A 24,149-nucleotide genomic window follows, 5' to 3' on the forward strand; every position below is an offset into this window, starting at 1 on the left:
TGATGAACGGACACTCAGGTTGAGACGAGACAAAGACAGCAAACCCTCAGATGTGATGAACCCACTAACAGTTCACACCTTTACCCTCTGACTGAAACAAGACTATTTTAAGCTTATTAGATTTCAACCTTTATTGACTTGAAGCTGAAAACTATGTATCATGTCTGAAGAAAGTAATACATACTCTTAAGAGGCCAAATGTTTTTAAGAAACCACTCAACTCCCAGGAAGTAAAATTTCATGACATAAGGGAAACAAAAATTTCAACATATTTCCTCTAAGACTCATTTTATTTCTCTCTTTTTTTTTAAAGATTTTATTTATTTATTTGACAGAGACAGCCAGTGAAAGAGGGAACACAAGCAGGGGGAGTGGGAGAGGAAGAAGCAGGCTCCCAGCCAAGGAGCCTGATGTGGGGCTCGATCCCAGAATGCTGGGATCACGCCCTGAGCCGAAAGCAGACGCTTAACGACTGAGCCACCCAGGCGCCCCTAAGACTCATTTTATTTCTTGTTTCGACAAATGCAGTGTTAAAAAACCTAAAGCCTTAATTAAAAATGGAAGTCATACACTGAATCTGGTTATAAATTAGGGATTGATAAACATTAAGAACATACGTTTTTTACGTGTTGGAAGTTCATCAATGCGATAAACAAAGTGGTTTATGAAGTGTGCTCATTGGACAGAATCACATAGCTCACAAGGACCGTGCAGAGAGCCCACCCTGGCTTCCGGCGGTCGGGCAGCAGTTCCTATCCACAGGAGCAACTTTCCCCACAGAAAACTATGAGCTCTGGATAAATATAAAAACAAACAGGAGCGCCTGGCTGTCTCCTTCAGTGAAGTGTGCAGCTCTTAATCTCAGGGTCATGAGCTCAAGCCCCATGATGGGTATGGAGACTGCTTAAAAATAAAATCTGTAAAACAAACATCTAAAGGCACAGGAAACAACAGCAGACAAAACAAAGGGGAGCCTACACTTGGAAAAAAGGAAAGGCACTGAGTCTGCTTTAATGGCAGGTCCCCATCTTACACCACGTGGGTAAGATCTGTGCCCAAACTTCTTGAATAGCCAGTGGACAGATCTGCAGGCAACCACAGTAGGACAGTCAAAGAAGAAAGCCTAGAAAGGAGAAAGCTACAGAAGAGGAGCCCTAAGTCATGCACCTAAGGTCCAAAGCTTACATCTGAACCACACAGGCAAATAGCAGGCTCCACATGACCTGGATGATAGAAAAGGACAGACAAGGCCTCTGTTGCTGCCCGACAGGATACAGCGTGGCTGTGCCAGAACACAAGAGTGCAGAATCTCGACAACACAACATGTCACAACGTCCAGGGAAGTGTTCAAAATTACTAATTGTGCTAACAGGAAAATGTCACCCATACCGAAAAGAGCCACCAAGACCAACCTCAAGAGGATGAGCTGTTGAAATGGCAGACAAACATTCTGAAGACAGCTCTCATAACTATGAAGAGGGATATCAAATATACATGTAATAAATAAAAAGACAGGAAATCTCAGCAGAAAAATGAGAACAAGTATTTTTTAAAAAGCAAACAAAAATTCTACAATCTAAAAACAGAATGTCTGACAAATACAGGTTGCTGGGTGGTCAGAATACTGAAGGTGCCAGAAGTCACACGAGCCTGAGGACAGATCTGAAGAAGAGGGGAGACTGCAGAAAAAAGAAGAGAGTCACAAGAACCCACAGGACCATATGAAAACCCACACACTGGAGTGTAAAAGGAGAGAATACAGAACAGAAAATGTATTTGAGGACATGGCCTAAAATATCCCAAATTTAGTAAGAGACAAAACTTGACGTGTAAATTCAAGATGCTGAGGCACAATAACTACAAAGAAAAATCACACCGAGGCATATCGTCATCAAACTGCCAAAAAATGAAGAAAAAAGCTTTAAAGTTGCTGAAAGGAAAAAAAAATGTCAACCCCAGAAATCAATATATCCAGCAAACATACTCTTCAAAAATGAAGGGAAACAGGGGCACCTGGTTGACTCAGTCCACAGAGCGCCCAACATTTGATGTCAGGGTCATGAGTTCAAGCTCCACACTGCGTGTAGAGTTTACTTTAAAAAAAAGAAAACAAAGGGGCGCCTGGGTGGCTCAGTCGTTAAGCGTCTGCCTTCGGCTCAGGGCGTGATCCCGGCGTTCTGGGATCGGGCCCCACATCAGGCTCCTCCGCTGGGAGCCTGCTTCTTCCTCTCCCACTCCCCCTGCTTGTGTTTCCTCTCTCGCTGGCTGTCTCTCTCCCTGTCAAATAATTAAATAAAATCTTAAAAAAAAAAAAAAAAAAAGAAAAAGAAAACAGGGGCACCTGGGTGGCTCAGTTGGTTAAGCGTCTGCCTTTGGCTCAGGTCATGTCCTGGGATCGAGTCCCAGTGGGGCTCCCTGCTCAGCGGGGAGTCTGCTTCTCCCTCTCCCTCTGTGTTCTCTCTCACAAGTAAATAAATAAAATCTTTAAAAAAAAAAAATAAAAACTTAAAAAAAAACCAAAACAACTCTTTGGGGCCCCTGGGTGGCTCAGTTGGTTGACCCCGACTTGGTTTCCCGCTCAGATCATGACCTCAGATTGAGGCCTGAGTTGGCTGTGCGCTGAGTGTGTAGTCTGCTTAAGATTCTCTCTTTCCTTCTCCCTCTGCCACTACCCCCCCTCACCCACTCTCCTCCCTCCCCCCAAAAACAATGAAGGAAAGTGGCATTTTTAGAAAAATGAAAATGGAGAGTAGTCACTCTAATAGACCTCTACTAACTGTAAAAAACTAAAGCGAAAGAAAGAAAGAAAGAAAGAAAGAAAGAAAGAAAGAAAGAAAGAAAGAAAAACTAAAGCAAACTCATCAAGCTGAAGAGAACACAGAAGAAAACTCTCATCTTTAGAAAGGAAGGAGGAGCACTAGTGATGGTAAATATTGGAGTAAAAGTAAAAGACAATTCACGTTTCTTCAAATGGCCAAGAATGTTTATAGGGAAAAGCAGAACAATGTATGATGGGGCGTACAGATTAATAGCTATGAAAACATGATAAAGAACGAGGAATGGCAGAGGGTGCCTGGGAGGCTCAGTCAGTTGAGTGTGACTCTTGATTTCGGCTCAGGTCATGACCTCAGGGTCATGAGATTGAGTCCCTGCATCTGCCAGGCTCCAAGCTGGGTGTGGAGTCTGTTTAAGATTCTCTTTCCCTCTGCCCCTCCTCATTTGTGCTCTCTCTCAAAAAGAAAAAGAAAAAAAAAAAAAAAAAAAAACCAGAATGGGGAAGGGCAGAAAAATGGGCCTTTACGCTTGCAAGGCTCTTGTATTTTATATGAACTGATACAACATTAACTCTGAGCGGACCATGAAAAGTTAGGAATGTACACTGTAATCCCTAAACCACTAAAAATTAATGCAGAGAGGAAACCAAGCAGGCCAACAGATATACTCAACTAGTATTCTAAGAATTTAGGTTAGTATTCTAACCGAAAAGGCAGGAAGGCAAAGCAAGTGGTGGCACGACAGAGCTCTAGCCAACTATAAGCATACCACACGGAACAGGGCAGACCATCACGACCGGAAAGGCAGAGACCTTTGCAACGGATGAAACGCACGACCCAACTACACGCTGTCTATAAGGGACCCTACTTACACAGATATAGTCAACTTGAAAGAAAATGGATGGAAAAAAACATGTGGAAACAACAGAAATCGAGAGTGACTCTAGTACATCAGATAAAGCAGACTTACAACAAAGAATATTCTGAGAGAAAAAGGGACATTTCATCATGATAAGAGGATCAATTCATCAGGAAAACATGACACCCGTAAATGTATATACTTCTAACAGAGTTCAAAACATATGAAGCAAAAATTGCCAGAATTAAAGGGAGAAAGTGATAAATCCATAATCAAGGCCCTTAACATCCGCTCCCAGCAGTTCACAGAGCTAAGATACGAGAGACTTGAGCAGGATCAAAAGTCCGGCTCGAGTGAACACACCGAGAACACTGCCCAGCAACTGCAAAATAGACTCTGATTCCACGTGTCCGTGGCGTGCTCATCCTGACACTCCGTGCTCCATTAAAAAGAAGTCCCAATAAACTGAAAAGAACTGAAATGACACAGAATATGTTCTCTGAACATGATGGAACTTAATCATAAATCAGTAATAAGCAGTCCAAGGAAACTTCAGGTACTTGAAAATTAAACATCATACTTTTATTTATTTATTTTTTAAAGATTTTATTTATTTATTCGACAGAGATAGAGACAGCCAGCGAGAGAGGGAACACAAGCAGGGGGAGTGGGAGAGGAAGAAGCAGGCTCCCGGCAGAGGAGCCTGATGTGGGGCTCGATCCCATAACACCGGGATCACGCCCTGAGCCGAAGGCAGACGCTTAACCGCGGTGCCACCCAGGCGCCCCAAACATCATACTTTTAAGTAACATACAAATTAAAGAAGTAATCAAAAGGATATTAAAAGTACTTCAAGCTGAATGATAATACAGCTAAAGCACTGTTTACAGGGAAATTTATAGCTTTAAGTGCTTCTGAAGGTCTAAGACTTCACCTTAAGAAGCTGGAAAATTAAGACGGAAGCAACCCCAAAGCCAGCAGAGAACAGGAGATAAGGTAGGACAGAAATGAACAAAATTCAGGAAGCACATCTTTAAAAGGACAACCATCCCATCTAACTCTGGTGGTTGCCAGAGGGGAGGTTGGAGGGGGGTGGAGGAAACGGGTAAAGGGGATTAAGTACACTTACTGTCATGAGCACTGAGCAACGTATACACGTGTTAAATAATTACACTGTACACCTGAAGCTAACAGAATACTGATGCTAGTTATACTTTAATAAAAACAAAAAATCACACAAATTCAAAGGAAAAAAAAGGACCTCTGCTAAAGTTAATTGAACAGAAGGTTTAACTAGAGTCAAAAGTAGTAGTATTTACTCCTTCACTGATGATCATCTCTTTGGTAGCATGTGTTGTAAGTGAGCCCGGTGAGGTGTAACTGTGAGAACTGAGCACAGTCACGTAAGTAGAACATTAGGACGAGAGTTCCTTTTTCAGAAACACTTTGGTTTTTGTTATGAATAGTGAGTGTCACAGGTAAACTAAACTTGGCAAAATAATAAACCCCTAACCCTTAAAGTTGGCTGTGTTCAAAAGAACAGCCTAGAGGACTCTATTCTGTTTCCTTCTCAACAAGAGTGCTAGTGGGTATGAAGTGTATTAAGGGGACCAGTTTGCATCCATACACTTAGGTACGTGTGTATGCATATGTACATGTGTGAACGTGCACGTGCAGGTTAGGAAACCCACGTGGAAAGGCTCAAGATACAAGATGGCTTAGAAGAAGGTAACAGACTGAACTATGTGACTATAAAATAAAAAGGGTGTCTGCCAGCTATGAAGGCGTGACCTGAGTCTCTGAGATCCTTGAAAACCAGACGCGATGGCGACCTCAATCCAAAGGTTTCTTACCAGTGAAGGCGTATCAAAGCCTGTCTTTGATTTCATTTTCAGAATGTTTCTGGCCATTATTACAACCAATCTCATTAAATAACTATTGAGAAGAGGTGAGTGTCCAAAACACATAAGGCACGGCAGGCAAACATCTCCAACTCTGAAGTTACTGGAACACGTACCTGTATGTCCGGCCAGCTCACGGCTCACACGTACATTTCCTTCACGAGTTTTCAGATTGTAAATGGAGCAAATGTTATCCAGGCCACCGCAGGCCACATAGTTCCCAGAAGGGGCATATGCACAGGTCATGACCCATGAGGAACGCAGAGGGATGGCATGGACCTAAGTGACAGAACATAGATGATGCGACACACTCCAGTTCAAACGCATTAACTAAGGACACTATGGTTCTTTTCCAGTCTTCAACTTTCATTGCAGAGAAGGTGACACGGCAAAACAACGGTCAGAATTATTTTGAAAATAATTTATACGTGTGGCCAGTCAGATAAAGTACTAATTTAATTAGAAATCCACGGGGCACCTGGGTGGCTCAGTCAGTGATCTGATTCTTGATCTCAGCATAAAAAAAACAAACCATCCAGCGCTGCACATCCATTTACTCTGCAGTCTTGTCAAGGTCACAATTTGTGGTTAGGTACGCACCTAAGTAACAGTTTCAGTCTCCTAATGCGGATTATATGTTAAAAAGAAAAAACAGTTCACTAGCCTGTCAAAATGGCTATAAACTGATTTACAAAACAATATGTTTTCAGCGAAGTAACAAAACTAGACACTGTAATTAATCCTGCCACAGACCTCCCCACGTTTAGGATAGATTTGTTGTCTTAGGACTCTGCAGTTAAAATACGACAGTCTGATCTTTTCCTACGTATGGACCAAGTGACAGTTAATTAAGTACTTCCTCATTCAGTATAACCTTGGATTAAGTGTTTAAAAGAATTTAATTTACATTTCAAAGTACACTGCCTTTCAGTTTATCTCTTGTAAAAACGGATAACTAAATGAAAAGCTGGATTTCTACATTTTTAAATAAAACATGAAAGTCCTCAGACTGAGCAAACTCTGGAATCCAGGTCTTTCAGAACCACGAAGGAGGGACTAAGCTCCTGCCTGCCTTGCAGTGAGACCAGGAACCACAGCAGAAGACACTAGCAGCATGTGCTAGCCACGTGATTTGGCTTCACACTGAAAACAAAACTCACCACGATTCCCCTCCCTATCCTGTGTGATGTGTTTTTACACAAGCGGACCAGAGGTTAGAAGTCTGGCTCCTCCTAGGTTGATTTCTCAGGAAGGGGCTGCTGCAGTCCTTACCTTGTTCGTGGTGTAGCTATCCCAGATGATCAGTTTGCCATCCTGTGAGGCACTGACTAGAAGCCTGCAGGGAGAGGACAAAAGAAAACTATCAGTACCACAGCAACAGATACCACAGAAAGGCAACAGTACAAACTAAATCTTAGTGACTACGAACACACATTTCAGTGTCACATTTGTTTGAGACAAAGCACACTGATTTATAAAAAATAATTAAAAAGGTCTAATTGTTAGTTCAACTTTGAAAGCATGAAAGAACATGCTAAAATAACAGTTCAGATTCAAGTGCTTGCCTTCAAATGCAGACTAGATCACCAAAGCCACTCTCTGGTGAGCTAAGACAGTTTGATTTCTTTTTCTTTTTTCTTTCGCTTTCCTTCTTTTCAAAGATTTTTATTTATTTGACAGAGAGAGAGAGAGAATAGACAAGCAGGGGGAGCGGTAGGCAGAGGGAGAGAAGCAGGCTCCCCACTGAACGGAGAGTCCAATGTGGGGCTCGATTCCAGGACCCAGGATCATGACCTAAGTCAAAGGCAGATGCTTAACCGACTGAGCCACCCATGCGCCTCGACAGGTTGGTTTCTTACAACACTTATGTTTGGTTTTGGTTTTTATAAATCAAATTTCAGACATATAGATTTTTTTAGAACCAAAGGTGGTAGAAAACATTTAGTATACAACTTTATGTTCCATTTGACATGTAGAAAGCATAGATAGTAAAGAATAATCAGCTTTTAGATATTCCAAATTTATGAGACATTTCTCACCAAAAAAATAAAACAGAACAAAAATCATGAAAATTTCCCAGACTGGGCTAAATGTGGAATCCAGGTCTCCTAGAAACATTAAGGAGGAATTTAACCTCCCACCTGCTTTGCAAAGAGATGACAAACTACAGCAGAATCGTGTCTTGTCCAGCAGAAGAGACTAGTAACTGTCATGAATTTCCTTCATGATTATTCTCTTGCTTTGGGTAACTGCTGAGTTTGGGATCCTGTGTTGAAAAGGTGCTCTGTCTATATTGGCAGAATTAAGACAGAATACTGCAGAGGGAAAGCATGACTAATGGGCACAGGGACAGAGTAATTCTGGAAACCACAGCGATTCATAAGATACCCTAAGAACTCTGTCCTACAGAATGTGCTATTTTCGAGGAATGGCAAGGAGGCTCTACTCATAATGCTAGGCAGAGATATGCCACAGTCTGAGCCACCCAGGCGCCCCAGAGTTTTAATTTTAAAGATTTTAATTAAACACAGGTTTTGATCATTTCAGCCAAAAGCATATCTGACTTAACAAACGGTAACTTACTCAAGACATTCTGACACCTGTGATATTTTCCATCAAATTCTACGTTCTGATGCATAAACTTCCTTTACAAGGAGTCAACAATGAGTTTGGCAAAGAACACAAATGTTTTCAGTGCTGCACTGCAAAATTTATCACAGAACCAAACTAAGTGCAGGTCCAATCCTATCATTTTTCAGATGCAGTTTCTTAAAGCAAAGTCCTCCACCCAGGTTTAGTAACAAACCTATTACGTACGCACTTAAAGCTATTTCCTTCCACGTAACGGAGTAAGGTTCAGTCTGCTGCTCAATTTCTGGTTGGCCCTTTACACAGTCTGTGAATGGAATATCCAAGCCAACGTAAGAAGCTCAATCTCCAGCAGGGTCACCTTTAGAAAAGTCTCCTGGTCAGAGAGCTTAGTATTTGCTGACTCGCCCAGGGGTTAGAGAAATGTTAAGCTGTCCAATGATCCTCCAGAAGGTGAGAGAGGACACTTCTTAATCCAAGACAGGACAACTGTTGGAGAACTGGGTTCATTTTGCCCCTACAGCTTTCGGCTATTCGTAAGTCAGTTACTGTGAGGCACATCCACCCACAACACACAGGCGAGAGCCAGCAAGGAGGCGAGGGCTCCAGGGAGCTGAGGACAGAGACTGAATAGAGGCCCACATCCAAATACCTCCGGCCCCTCATTTACTTGGAGGAGGGAAGGCTCTCAGGCCTAGCTGGGCCAGTTGTGTTTCACTCTCAATTATAACAAGACTTCAGCAGGTTTTAGAAAGGGAAGAAACAGTTTCACATTAACTCATGTAACTGAAAGAGACTCTCAAATGTTGTAAAAAGTAGAATTTAAGTATAAATGAATATATTATGTTGATATACATAAATGTATATGCAAACCTCTTACTGTGGGGCTCTCCTATGGTTTTGAAAAATAAACTGCTGATCAGTACAACAGTTTAAGAGCATCTATAAACTACACAAACATGGTAAGATAACTGGTATTCACAAATTACAGCCTTGAATCATGAAAAACAGTTGTTTTGGACTTTAGAAAGACAAAAATTTACCTACCCAGAAAATATGGCTATGTAGAAAAAAATATCTGAAAAGCTCTGAATAGCAGAGATCCTCCTTAATATCATTTTTCGTTTTCTTTTGTTTCTGATTATAAAATAGGGCCAAATAAGGGCACTGTGAAACATAACTGGGCAGTTTCAAAAGCAGTTATAAAACAAGTGTCTACCGCTCCAAGAACCAGAGCAAGACTACAACAGCCCCCACCAGCCTCCCATGCGATCCTCCAAGTCCCCCCTTCTTTAAGGGGTGACCGTGACCCTGAATTTGGTGCTACTTATTCATGCCCTTGCTGTTCTTCCTTCTGAGCTTTCAAAGCACCATCTGTGTATGGACCAGATGGAGCATAAAACTTTGCCCCGTGACTGGGAAGCTACATGATCTGGTGTCCACCTGCCCTCCTGCCTCACCCTGAGGCCCCGTCCTCATTTCCACAGCTACCTGCAGGTTGACCTGGTGCTCCCAGTGACCCTTAGGCACAAGGAACGTGTCCCCTCTGCAGTTCCCCAAACTAGAGCCCAGCTGTTGCAGGAGAGCAAATTGCTTAAGGAGGCAAGACAACGACTGGGCTCCAAGTACCTGATTCCTGAGTACCAGGTTCCGACTGTTGGATTCCTCAGTACCAGGTTCTGAGTACAGCCTAGCTGCAGTGTCTATCAAGTGTCCTGTCTGATAAGGACACTGATGTTCCTACAGATGGAGAAGCCCTGGAGGCAGTACACCATTTGGTTGCTGTCTACTTGTGATAACAATTCCAAGGTGGACTGATTAGCAAGGGCATTTTTCTTCCTTTCCCCTTTCTTAGTCTTTCTGATTATTGCCATCATTAAAATGATCGGTTAGCTCTCATTTGCATTTGAAATTGTACGGAACAGCGTATAGAACAAACTAAAGATAGATTCTTTTGTTCTGTAGCTGTTTACACTCTAAGGCAGACAATCTCATGAACAAAGAGAAAACCAAGCAATTCCTCTCTGACATACAACACAAAATACTGCCACTCAAAGAAAGGCATTTTGAGACTCATACACCAGGTATTTGAAAGAGCATGTTACAGCCACTAAGTCACACAGAGTGTTATTTAATTATTTGGGTGGAAAAGGTAGAACAGAGATCCTCCAGCAACCTCTAAAAGAAAGAGAGAGTTGAACAGATTTCACTCTGGTGATGCTGCAGGTTAAGGGAGGGGGTGTGGAGAGGGGAGGAGAAGGAAGGACCCATGATGTGATGGAGATGACCCACCCAGAGGGGAAAGAAGTCCAACTAAGGGGCACAAGTTAAAGTAAAAGCAATGAGCGCCTGAGGGGCATTTTCTTGTCCAGACGGTGGATAACAGGAAGGCGGGGCAACAGCTACGACACGCGCTCCCACAGGCGCTCCCACACGTCTGCGGCGGGCTCCAAGAAAACCAGCAGCAAACCTATGCACAGCACTCGGGTTGCTTTAGTCACTGCTCGAAGGCTCAACAAACTCAATCTTCCCCACACCACACAGCAGGTTATGATCCCTGAGCCAGGACGCCGAAACCACAAGAGGGTAGGAACCAAGGAGTGATGAGCAACAGGCTGGAAAGGCAAGGAGCCAAGGCACAGAGAAGCTGTGTAACCTCCCCAAGGTCACACAGGCACAGCACAGTGGAGCTGGGAGAGCAGAGGTTGGGGGGGAGGGTCACGGCTCATATAAACATGATGAAGGCGGTGAAGCAATGACAGCGTAGCATCAGCCCAGGTGAGTGGAAATACGCACAGGCATGTGCACTTGTGATGCTATACCTGGCCTGCCCAGACACTGACAACATCCTCATTCTGTCTTTACGAATGACAGCAAACGAGTTCAGGTTATTTTTCCTCAGAAAAACAGAACAATCCTTGAGTGTCTCAAGCAGTATGTTTTGCTCATGCTCCTACACACCTGGAATCCGTGCCCCAATGCATGGCATAAATTTTGGCCAAGTGCCCCCTCAGCGTTCTCCTGGTGCGCATCTGGATTCTTCCCACTGGGTCGATGTTGTTTGTGATCTTAAAAATAAAAGTTACTACAAATTAAAAGTCTGTCATGGAATGACCTCCCCTGAGGCCTCCTCTCCCACCCTCCTTGCAGCCCCACCCTCTTGCTCTGGTGTGCTGCTCACCCGCGGTGCTGTGCTCACCCGGTTCCTGCCGGTCACCCAGGCAGCTCTCCACTGTGGCTTCTCCTGCTGACCACGGCACCTACCTTCCTTTCATGGTCTGTATGAAGTCCATCGCTCTACTTGCTCTTCAAGGCGTCTGTCCCCCCAACCCCTCTCCACGATGTGTGCACACAGCGCCGGTCCACAGGTGCGCTGACTTCCCTGGGTCTCCCTCCCTCCTCTCTCTAGCTGCTCATCCAGGCCCAGCTCCTCTTGCCCTTTAGTCCTTGCAGGCTTGCTCTCCTTCCAAATTACAGTCCTATCGGCCCGTCACACCGAACACAGGCCCACTGCTCACACACTGTCCAGAGCAACCATGCTGGGCACTGATCTGCACAAGTCAGCAGCGACTAGAAATACTGTTGCTTATAGCACAGAACTGGACACGCAGACCTGAGGATTCACTCCAACATGTAAAAAACGGACATTAACGATTCTGCGTTGACAACTGGACTAAGTGTATCACTTTGTTTGTTTCTTAAGATTTTATTTTTAAGTAATCTCTACTTAAATACCCAACATGGAGGTTGAACTTACAGCCCCGAGATCAAGAGTTGCACACTCTGTCGACTGAAGCAGCCAGGTGCCCCAACAATGGCTTTAAAAAAAGGATAGTCCAAAATATACGCAGTATATCTAAGAATTCAAATTTAGGAATTCTATACAGTATGTTTCTCTTTAACTTACTGTTTAACCCCAACTAGAGCACATCCCCTAAAGCACTGGGACAGCGGAGAACATGTAATCATCCTCAGAAGTATGAATATAATTTTTCTTTCATGTTTCTGTTTAATTCTTTGGACAAAAACTGTTTTCTTAATGAGGTGAAACTCACCATTGTAAAGTGAGCAGTTCCGTGGTGCTTAGCACATTCCCACCTCTGGGCAACCAGCACACCACCTCCACCTGGTTCCAGCGCGCTTTCACACCCTCCCCCAGGAGGAAACCCCCGTCATTCCCCACGTCCTTCCTGACCCCTGGCAACCACTCCTCAACTTCTGTCTTCTTGCACATTCCCTGTCAGTGGAACCCTACGCCGTGTGACCTTGTATGTCTGCTTCTTTCACTGGGCCTCATGTCTGAGGCTCATCCATGCTGCGAAGTATGTTGTAATGCCGTCTCTGTTACAGCCGAGTAACACCCCACTGTGTGAACGGACCACACTTTGCTATGTGCTCGTCCGTTCACAGAAACAGTGCTTGTCTTGCTGTTTGGAAAGAGTGAGCAGTGCTCCTGCCAAGAACACACGTGTGCGTGTACTTGTCTGAGCACCAGTTTCGGGTGTGCATCTAGGAGTACAACCCACGGTTCCTAATTTACGTGCAACTTTTTGAGGATCTGCCCAACTGGACTTTAGAAAGGCCTGTGAGACATCTATTTATTACCCCAAAAAAACATGACTTCCTCTGCCTTCTGAATGAAAATGCTTCACGCAGTGTTTACACCCTCACTGTGCAAAAGGAGAGAACCAGAGCACAGCTCACTCTCAAGGCACTGAGTGTAGGCACCACTGAGCCCCGGTACAACGCTGGGCAAGCACCTCTGCGTAATGGGGTCCTTACCTGAGAGAGAGTTGCATCTGCACATGCTTTTCTAGCATCCTAGGAAATAAGAATGACAAAGCAGAAGTTAGTAACGTTTCACATACATTCAGTCCCAGGTACTCACACCAAAGTTTCGGAGCACTTCTATGAACGGTTAGAAGCAAAGGTAGAAAGGAAGACGACGGCGTCCTCTCTCCACTCCTCTGCTCAAATGCAGTCTAGGGCCGCCGGCAGTCCTGTGCTGTGTGTTCCAGGTTCTAATGAACAGAGCTCCAGTGGCAACCCATGCGCGTGATCACCAGCACAATGCCCCTATGACCCCAGAAATGGAGGCTGTGTTGGGAGGACTACACTGGAGGCCGGGGGCACTGCAGAAACCCAGAATTGGTGCTGCTTCCTCTCCTGCCTGCCGAGGCTTCTGTACTTTCCCACAGACCTGCATGTGCACCTTACTCTGTCTTTCTAACAGCCCAGGAGCCATGGGGGCCCAAAGAAAGAAGTTCAAACAGCACTGGATGTCCCGCCCAAAGAACTTTCCCTCCAATGTTAACTAAGGACTTTGTTTTCATCAAACAATACCTGATGCTAAACTCTATGAGCAAAGGGTATACAGTCAAGACAATCAAATTCAGGTAAGATTTTCTGGTTGTTGTATCTATTATCTGTTTTCTTATCTATAAAATGATCTTGTGAAGCAGGTAGGCACTATAAAGGGAAATTCTAAGGCTAACTAAGATGTTTTCATTGTTCCCAAGTGATCAAACTTCCTAGGAAATACAGAAAATAGAAAGCTATATATTATGAAGGAAAATGAAACAACAGTTTGAAAGGGGTAAAAATTTGAGTACAAGAGTAATTTCAAGAGAAATGATGACAAATTTCTAATAAGAAAAATGTTTTCATTACGCAGTCATCTGATTACCTGCTTTTGAAATGACAGCTGGCCACGTGACAGCATTTACATATACCCGCACACTCCCGCGGGGCTGGCGGCGGGGGAGTTCCTAGGACACCATTCTCTAAGGGGCAAACTGCCTCACTGTGAATTATTTTTATTGCATGAAGCTTGAGGGAATATTTATCAACTGAGACCATGGAAATATACTCAGGGACATTATTGTTATAAATGTGCCAAAGATCTGGATTTCAAATTCAGCTTTAATTATCCTATTAGAAGTCATTCTGCTTAATTAAGTCTACTTAATGGATTAAATAATTAAAATACCAAAACATTACATCATCAAGTATCCCTACGCCCGCACCTAACTTTGGGGTAAGGAGCAAGCAGAGGGGAGGTCCAGAATAGCAAGTCTTTCAACAGGGGTTCTACCTGTCACTACTGAGTTTAACATTTATTTCCGAATATCACTCTTACTGATGTTATACATGGCTTTTAGTTTTAAAAAGAATGACGACAGGACGTCTAGGTGGCTCAGTTGGTTAAGTGTCTGCCTTCCGCTCAGGTCATGATCTCAGGGTCCTGGGACCAAGTCCCGCATCAGGCTCTTTGCTCGGCGGGAAGACTGCTTCTCTCTCTGCCTGCTGCTCCCCCTGCTTGTGTGCTCACTTTCTCTCTCTCTCTGACAAATAAATAAATAAAAATCTTTATTTTAAAAAAAAGAATAATGAAAATTTTCTAAGTGAAAAACATAAGCCATGGGCCTTAAGCAACTTCACATTGATTAGTGTACGAAGATCAACCTGGATTTTCACACCGTATCATACAACAGACCATGGTGATACTATCGGTAAACAAAGGAAAAAGCCATTTTGAAAACTAAACACAGAGAACTCCAATTCAGTCTTCATCCTAACCTTCAAGTGCTTATCTCACTGAGTGCAGCATCTCTCCCAACAAGCAGAAAGAGGTCTTCCAACGGAAGCAATCTCTGTAACGACTTCATAAAGATAGACATCTCTACTATCTTTCAGGTTAATTTTTTTTTTAAGATTTTATTTATTTATTCGACAGAGATAGACACAGCCAGAGAGAGAGGGAACACAAGCAGGGGAGTGGGAGAGGAAGAAGCAGGCTCATAGCAGAGGAGCCTGATGTGGGGCTCGATCCCATAACGCCGGGATCACGCCCTGAGCCGAAGGCAGACGCCCAACCGCTGTGCCACCCAGGCGCCCCTCAGGTTAATTTCTTATCGAATGGACTGGTGAAAATGTGCATAATGGGTATAATATTTAGTGCAAAGACTTCCATGCTGGTTGTGATGAGAAATGCCACTGAAGACAACAGGCAATCTCTTCTGACCCCTTAAACCAGAGTATATCCAAACGAGTAATCACTTAGTCCCCCACAAAGCCAGGTTTCTTCCTACTTGGGTCCCAGGGAAAGCACCCGCTCTGCTCAGTTGCTGGACAGCAACACTGGGGACTGTCGTGCACGGAGTCTTCTCCCTTGTATGGGTCGGTACGGTCGCTTTGTAAACAATTTGCACCTGTACATTCCGAGTTTTCCCTTAAACCATCAATCAGCTCATGTAACTTTAAGACATGCCATCGTTTGAGCAGCACCCTTTTGAGAGTCCGTGTTTCCTTACAATCTAAAGTGGGATGATGGCTGCCTGGGTGGCTCAGTCAGTCAAGTGTCAGGCTCTGGATCTTAGCTCAAGTCTTGATCTCAGGGTTGTGAGTTCAAGCCCTGTGTTGGGCTCCACGCTGGGTAGAGAGCCCACAGGCATGCATGCATACATAAATAAATAATGGATGAGATGGTCCTTGGGGTCTTTCAGCTTAAAAACAAATCTAAGAAAGCAAGGCCTCTTAGATCACCCACCGCTTCTTGTTTGATTCCCTATCTCCTGTACTCTTTAACAAGTATGTATTCCTTGGGTAGTCAGAAAAAAAAGGGTATTTTTTCTTTTCAAAAGCAAGTCTTCCCTTCCTGCTTGTTGTAATGGACTTTGCCGTCCATCCCTGTGCTGTACAACGAAACCAGTAGAGACTTAGCTCCTGAGACTGGCCTGGGCAGGTGGGCATACAAAAATCTGTAGCTCAGGAGCTCTCCTTGGGGGTCCAGTGTGGGAGCTGCCATCACGTGAAACACGGCAAGACAAACTGAGGCCTATCATTCAATGTAGGACACACTGTATTCTTGAGGCTTAATATAAAAAAGAAATGTGAAATAATAAAATACCTATTTTTAAAATTTTTATTTTTAAAATATTTTATTTTGGGGGCATCTGGGTGGCTCAGTCGGTGAAGCATCTGCCTTCGGCTCAGGTCGTGATCTCAGGGTCCTTGGATCGAGCCCTGCGTTGGGCTCCCTGCTCAGAGGGGAGTCTGTTTCTCCCTCTACCTGTCCTCCCAACTTGTGTGCACACACACCTTTCTCAAAATAAATAAAATCTTTTTTTTTTTTTTAAGATTTTATTTATTTATTTGACAGAGATAGAGACAGCCAGCGAGAGAGGGAACACAAGCAGGGGGAGTGGGAGAGGAAGAAGCAGGCTCATAGCATAGGAGCCTGATGTGGGGCTCGAACCCATAACGCCGGGATCACGCCCTGAGCTGAAGGCAGACACCCAACCGCTGTGCCACCCAGGCGCCCCAAAATAAATAAAATCTTTTAAAAGATAAATTTTTTTTTTAAGATTTTTTTTTTTTTAAACGAGAGAGAGAGCATGAGAGAGAGCATAGGGGCGGGGGGAGGCAGAGCCAGGAGCAGACGTCCTGCTGAGCAGGGAGCCCAATGCACGGCTGGATCCCAGAACCATGACCTGAGCTGAAGGCAGACGCTTCACCGACTGAGCCACCCATGCGCCCCAAAAGATTTTATTTTTAAGTAATCTCTACACACAATGTGGAGCTCGAACTTACAACCCTGAGATCAAGAGTTGCATGCTCTACTGACTGAGCCAGCCAGGGGCCCCAAATATCTATTTTTTAAGAAAATAGATACTATTTTTTTAAAATATTTTATTTATTTGAGAAAGAGAGAGTGAGCGCATGCGAGCTCGAGCAGGGGGAAGGGGCAGAAGGAGAGGGAGAAGCGGACTCTCTACTGAGCGGGGAACCTGATGCAGGGTTAGATTCCAGGACCCAGAGATCATGACCTGAGCTGAAGGCAGCCACTTAACTGAGCCAGCCAGGAGCCCCTAAAAGTATCTATTAATTTTATGTTGAAATAACAGTATTTTAGATACAGTGGTAGTCTGTTAAAAACTGATCTCACATGTTTCTATACACACATTTATTTTTTTTAAGATTTTATTTTTAAGTAATCTCTACACCCACCATGGGGCTCGAACTCACACCCGAGACCAAGAGTTGCATGCTCTTCTGACTGTGCTACCCACACACCCCTCTATTCACACTTTCAAACCCCACAGGTAGCTCACACGATAGCCCTGTCCCCAGGAGGACAGCATGCAGTTCACAGTGTAAAGGCTCCACAAAGGGGGAGGAGATGCAACATGAACTCTCAGGCTTTGTTTCTTTTCCCTGAATTTGGGTGTCTTTCACTTATGCCATACAGACTTAATCTATCTATCTTTCTTTCTTTCTTTCTTTCTTTTTCTTTCTCTCTCTCTTTCTTCCTCCCTCCCTTCCTTTTCTTTCTTAAGATTTTATTTATTTATTTGTCAGAGAGAGAGCACAAAAAAGGGGAGCAGCAAGTAGAGGGAGAAGCAGTCTCCCTGCCGAGCAAGGAGTCTGATGGATGACTCGATCCCAGGACCCTAGTATCATGACCTGAGCCGAAGGCAGACGCCCAACCAACTGAGCCACCCAGGCGCTCCCATACAAACTTTCCTTATCTGCTATGAACAGCAACTTCTTTTTTTTTTTTTTTTAAAGATTTTATTTATTTATTCAACAGAGATAGAGACAGCCAGCGAGAGAGGGAACACAAGCAGGGGGAGTGGGAGAGGAAGAAGCAGGCTCCTATCAGAGGAGCCCAATGTGGGGCTCGATCCCATAATGCCGGGATCACGCCCTGAGCCGAAGGCAGACGCTTAACCGCTGTGCCACCCAGGCGCCCCTGAACAGCAACTTCTAAACAATAATGTATAGCTATCAGAAAAACAGAATTCTGAATTCTATATTCTGGAAGGTGGAGAGACTACTGAGCATTAAAAGCACCAAGTCCTGCTTATTTTTATTGAGCTATATCTGATACTTTGTTTTGTTTTTTAAAAGATTTTATTTTTTCATTTGAGACAGAGAGATACAGAGAGAGAGCGAGAGAGCACAAGCATGAGCAGAGGGAGAGGGAGAGGGAGAAGCAGACTCCCCACTGAGCTGGGAGCCTGATGTAGCGCTCAATCCCAGGACCCAGACATCATGACCTGAGCTGAAGGTGGATGCTTAATCATCTGAGATACCCAGGCACCCCATATATCTGATCTTTTAAATGTTAGGATTTGAAATTTGAAAGATACTTTTTCTCTAGGCTGCAGATCTTTAAAAATTCTGTTATCTTTTCTTAAGCTTAAGAAAAAAAAGTCCGCTGCCACGATGCTAATGCTTCTTTCCCCAGTTACCACCAGGCTTTCTGAACACAGAGCTGGTCATCTGAAAGGGATAGGACTCCATCCTTACAGCAGACTCAGAAAAATAAACTGTTTAGACACATATTGAAAAATGATGCTCTGAGGAGAGCTGGGCCTTGAGAAGTGCCTTCATCAAGTGGACATGAATCTGGCTCAATGTCCTGAGGACAGGTTCTCCAGGGGTCGACCCTCCTTGTTGCAGTCGTCTTATCAACGGTGGGAGAACAGGAACAAGTACTTGTATTTAACGTTTCTCTAGAAAATGTTCATTACAAGTACTGTCTCACAAAATGGGGTGGAGAGCAGAATCAAGCCTTCAGATCCCTCCAAGTCCTGTCTTTTTAGAAGTACATGGGCTCTGCGGTGGGACAGGCTGGGATTTAAAGCTGTTGAACTCTGGAGCTCCTCTTTCTAGAGGGTGGTTGAATGACGTATGGTTGTGTTTATCTCCAGCTCTCATTTAATAGCCTATCAAAACTTACATCCCAGGACCCTTCTCTAGGACACCCTGGGCACACTTAAGATACTTTCCACTGTTGTTGCTAATACTCTTGTTTTTAAACACGTTTCCTGTCCTCAACTTAACAGTCACAAGGGAGGGAGGCAGACACCACACTCTACATAGTGACCAAGAGAATGTCATGAACAACAACAAAAAAAGGGTGTCATGAATGAATTCCCAAGGTTAAGAAAAAACATACAGAAAGACATTTATAAATTCTATGAAAACATTTTTCGTATATTCAAATAATGATATACTGGAAAACAAAACCCGAAAAACCACGTGCTAGGCCAAATATCTGGCTTTAATTACCATATCCTGGGCCAGCAAAAATTCAGTTTCAATCCACAACACTGAGTAGTCATTCTGAAACCCACCTTTCCCAAAACAGATAACATCTTACCTGAAATCCAAACTAATTATAAACTAAGCTAAGCATACACATAGCTACATACCCTAATTTGGTTTTTAAGCTGCTCGGCCTCCTGCCGTAACTGGTCAAGTTCACTCATCTTCGGGTCCTAGTGCTCTTCAATGCTATCAAGGAATCTGAGATCTGAAACAAATAAAAGCATTAAAAAATTAATAAACAATGGTTGAGTAACTTAATGAAGCAGGTGGGAAAAGGAAACTGGAATTTTGAGAGCTATGATTTTGTTACAGGTCAGAGCACTTTTCTTCAGCATTCATCAGAACTTCTAAAGTGTCTACCAAGGGCTGGATTAATAAAATATAATTACCACTATCCACTAGCTTTTACAATGACAATGGCTAATGGGCCACTCAAAAGATGGTGGTGGGTTGAAAAAGGAAAAGTCTGTTAAGCAGCATTTTTCATGAAGGATCTGAGTCTCACTCTAAATCCAAGAATGTAAGACTGACGGTGGAAGAGCTCTCAGGCGGAAACCCAGGGTAGTCTGCTCAGGAAACAAGCAGAGTGACAACCTGACAGCCCAGAACCTCAACACCAGGTCGAAGATCTCGAACCCGTGATCCCGCCCCGCGGCAGGGATGTCAGAATGTTCACACAGCAATTCTGAAAGCACTCAGTGTGGTATCCAGCAGGCCTCTGGTTAAGGAACATCTCACTCTCCCACCAAAATGGACCCTGGGGTGCCAGTAAACTCAGAAGCAACTCCATCCTTACAGGCACAGGCCGAATTAGGCTCAATAAAGCAGTCCTACCCCCCAACTCTTTTTTTTTTCTTTTCTTTTTAAGATTTTTTTTAAATTTATTTATTAGACAGAGATAGAGACAGCCAGCGAGAGAGGGAACACAAGCAGGGGGAGTGGGAGAGGAAGAAGCAGGCTCATAGCTGAGGAGCCTGACGTGGGGCTCGATCCCATAATGCCGGGATCATGCCCTGAGCTGAAGGCAAACGCTTAACTGCTGTGCCACCCAAGCGCCCCCTACCCCCCAACTCTTAACCGTGTCCCACCCCAGTCTCATTAGACAGTACTCCTTAAAATCAGACTCAAAACAAAGTCACCCTGTTAAACTAGAGACTTATTTTCCCAAGGAAATGTCGTCACGGGTGTTGCATTTCTGACCAGGAACATGACTGTTAAATCAGTCATAGTTATGACCAATGTATCACAAAGCTGAAGATGTAATTACCAACATCTCCTTAATCGCTTAAGCCTACAATGAGCAAATATGCAAATATGGCTTATCAAAGGGCCTCAATGTCCTGTGCAAACACACACTGGAGATTTTATGCAAAAGGGACAGTTAATACTACGTACATCAGATACTTAATTAACAATAGTTATTTTCTTGAGATTAAAACAGATCTGGTGGAAACTGTCTGGAAGACCCAGGAAGCATATTTGTTAGAGTTCTTAGTCTAGATAAATTTCCCTATTCTCCACAAAAGCATTTTAAATAAATTTACATGGTTTACATTACAGACACCTGATGTATACCTACTGACAAAAGCAAAAATAACTTCCCCAATAAGGAATATCTTTAAAAAGTGTGTGTGAGTTCTTGGTTCTTGCTTTCAGCCGTGCTGTCTATTCACGGCTACAAAAACAGGCCAGGCAGGAGGTAGAGGGTGAAGGGGTGTATGATGGACCTCCAGAGAGCAATCTACAGTCACTAGCAATGACCTTCAATGAAGTCCGCAGAACCACCAGGAACGGCCTTATAGGGACGGGGACGGGATGTGAAGGTGCCTCTCAGAAGGCGATACACGGTGACACAGTTTCAGAAATATTTCGGACCAAAATAGTTGTTTCTAAAGACATTACTTTAAGTGGGTGCTGGAGGCATGTAGAAAGCTTCAAAGAATACTTCAAGCCTCCCTGGTCCAAAGGAGCATTGCTGAAGCTCAATGGAAGAGAGGCTACACTGCAGACACTTTACCCCGTGACACCACTGGCTAAAGCTCTCTCCAGTCTCCACGTACAAAGGCTTCAGAACTGCCATTTATGAATATTAATGTATGCAACAGGAATAATGCCAAGAGAACATGAGATAATTTTTAAAACAGAAAAGTGGTGATGAGGGGCATCTGGGTGGCTCAGCTGTTAAGCCTCTGCCTTCAGCTCAGGTCATGATCCCAGGGTCCTGGGATCGAGCCCCGCATCAGCTCCCTGCTCGGCGGGAAGCCTGCTTCTCCCTCTGATACTCCCCTTGCTTGTGTTCCCTCTCTCGCTGTCTCTGTCAAATAAAAAAATAAAATCTAAAAAAAAAAAAAAAAAAAAAAAGCAAGCAAGCAAGCTAGCTGTGATGTCTCCTGAGTCTGTGGACCGCTTTGTGTTTTTTTCTGCCAGCCAGGACGTTCTACCACCACTCACATGCATTTATATGTAACCATATCACACCTCACACACAATAATGCGGAGTTCCAGCAACACCACCCTACCCCCCATGTTAGAAAATTATTCTTGGGGCGCCTGGGTGGCACAGCGGTTAAGCGTCTGCCTTCGGCTCAGGGCGTGATCCCGGCGTTATGGGATCGAGCCCCACATCAGGCTCTTCTGCTATGAGCCTGCTTCTTCCTCTCCCACTCCCCCTGCTTGTGTTCCCTCTCTCACTGGCTGTCTCATCTCTGTCGAATAAATAAATAAAATCTTAAAAAAAAAAAAAAGAAAATTATTCTTAGTCTGTAAAGAAGCCATTTTATTCAATTCTTCCAAAATCAATGCTTAAGAAAAATAACAGCTAATGGTTGTCATGGGGTAAATGGAATTGTTAGTTTTATAAATAAATAAAATCTTTAAAAAAATGGGGGGGGTGCCTGGGTGGCTCAGTCGGTTAAGTGTCCAACTGTTGGTATCAGCTCAGGTCATGATCTTGGGGTCTGAAGATTAAGTGCCATGTTGGGCTCCGTGCTCAGTGGGGAGTTTGCTTGAAATTCTCTCTCACTCTGCCTCTGGCCCTGCCCCCCCACTTGCATGCATGCTCTCCCTCTCTAAAATGAATAAATAAAATCTTAAATTGTTGGGACACCTGGGTGGCTCAATTGGTGAAGCAGCTGCCTTTGGCTTGGGTCACAATTCCAGGGTCCTGGGATCGAGTCCCCTGAGTCCTGAGTCAGGATCCTTGCTCAGCAGGGAGCCTGCTTCTCCCTCTGCCTGTTTCTGCCCGCTGCTCCCCCTGCTTGTGCTCTCTCTGACAAATAAATAAATAAAACCTTAAAAAAATCTTAAGTTGTTAGTTTTAGTCAACAAACATAACTTCTGATTATAAATTTAAACACTAAAAATCTAAGCTAATTTTTAAAGTAAGGACTAAAAACAACAAACTCCTAGGATCTAGGTAAACAGGAAGTACTTTCTGAGATGCTAAAGGGTCTTTAGGTAAAGACCCAAATTCTATTATGAGATGGGATAACTCCTGAGATCTTGAGTTTAACTACTTTTTTTACTTAGATGTTCTTTTTAAACATATTATAGAAGAGTATATACATGATAATCACCCGGCTGTATTGTTCTCAACTAGAGAAGCGAATTGAAAACCTAAGTGTCTTCATTTTTTTTAAAGATCTTATTTATTTCAGAAAGAGAGAAAAAGAGAGACAGAACGTGGAGGTGAGGGGCAGAGGCAGAGGGAGAAGCAGACTCCCTGCTAAGCAAGAAGCCCGATGCAGGACTCACGGGACTCGATCCCAGGACCCCCTGGGATCATGTCCTGGGATCATGACCCAAGCTGAAGGCAGCAGCTTAACAGACTGAGCCGCCCAGGTAAGCCCCCCCCCCACCCTCGGCAAGTGTCTTTATTTTATTTTATTTTTTTTAAAGATTTTATTTATTTATTTGACAGAGAGAGAGACAGCCAGCGAGAGAGGGAACACAAGCAGGGGGAGTGGGAGAGGAAGAAGCAGGCTCCCAGCAGAGAGGCCTGATGTGGGGCTCGATCCCAGAACGCCAGGATCACGCCCTGAGCCGAAGGCAGACGCTTAACGACTGAGCCACCCAGGCGCCCCTCGGCAAGTGTCTTTAAATCGAGAAGATTCATTTAATTCAGTTACCCCACAAAATTTCAGAAGCAGTATCAATACTTGCTGACTTGAATCTTCAGTCACAAGCAAAGAGAACAAAACCAGATCTATTTCTCTTTCATCAGTAAATAGCATAAATTAGTACTGGAGCTTTTAATTACAGATCCCTCTATAATCAGTATCCACATCTGAATCTCAATAGAGACTCAAAAGCCACATTTGTTCATTTTTAAGAAAAGTGGTATTCCTGTGGCTACTAGCAATAAAAATAAGTGTCCTGTAAGACCTACTTAATCTATACCATTGGCCTGGTGAGAAAGAGTAATCTACAGTTAAGGATTTAAAATTTTTTAAAAAATTACATTCTCTATTCTCCATGTCAAAGGTATATTTTCTGAAATCAAATCTGGAAAAGAAGTTTTGTTTTTTTTTTACAGATGGACGGACTTTCACTGACGAAGGGGCACTCAGGGTCTCCCGCACACTGGCCTTACTGTCCCCGAGTGGGCACTGTCCTAGACCACCTTGATGAGACGTGCGTGTACCCCCTCTGCTTGAAGCTAATGGACACTGGCCAGGTGCCACAGCGTGCACGTGGAGAGGCCGGATAGCACCACCGTCACAGAAAACCAGGCAGTCAATGCTCACCCACAGAGAAGCTGACAACCCACACACAGCAAGGAGCATGCACACTTAAATACAGAGTGAAACTAAGAGGAAGCAAAAAACCTTCTAATTCCCATAAATTAAAAGATCACCCCACATGCTCTTCTATGAGGATACAGTAAATGAAACAAACAAGGTACAGAAT

The 24,149-nt window shown here is 43.8% G+C and overlaps 1 protein-coding gene across 1 annotated transcript in view; it reads right to left on the reverse strand.

Annotated features, from left to right (window-relative positions):
* GNB1 (G protein subunit beta 1) overlaps positions 1–24,149 on the reverse strand; it is a 90,628-nt gene that overhangs the window by 13,260 nt on the left and 53,219 nt on the right. The window contains exons 3-7 of the mRNA XM_011231236.3: positions 19,346–19,446; positions 12,906–12,944; positions 11,085–11,191; positions 6,807–6,870; positions 5,651–5,813 (exon numbers count right to left, since the gene is read on the reverse strand). Of these exons, the coding sequence (XP_011229538.1) occupies positions 5,651–5,813; positions 6,807–6,870; positions 11,085–11,191; positions 12,906–12,944; positions 19,346–19,402 (430 nt within the window). The 5' untranslated portion in view covers positions 19,403–19,446. The remainder of the gene's footprint in view (positions 1–5,650; positions 5,814–6,806; positions 6,871–11,084; positions 11,192–12,905; positions 12,945–19,345; positions 19,447–24,149) is intronic.

The sequence above is a fragment of the Ailuropoda melanoleuca genome, chromosome 11 (genome assembly GCF_002007445.2).
Source record: "Ailuropoda melanoleuca isolate Jingjing chromosome 11, ASM200744v2, whole genome shotgun sequence".
In the NCBI taxonomy this organism is placed as follows: Eukaryota; Metazoa; Chordata; class Mammalia; order Carnivora; family Ursidae; genus Ailuropoda; species Ailuropoda melanoleuca.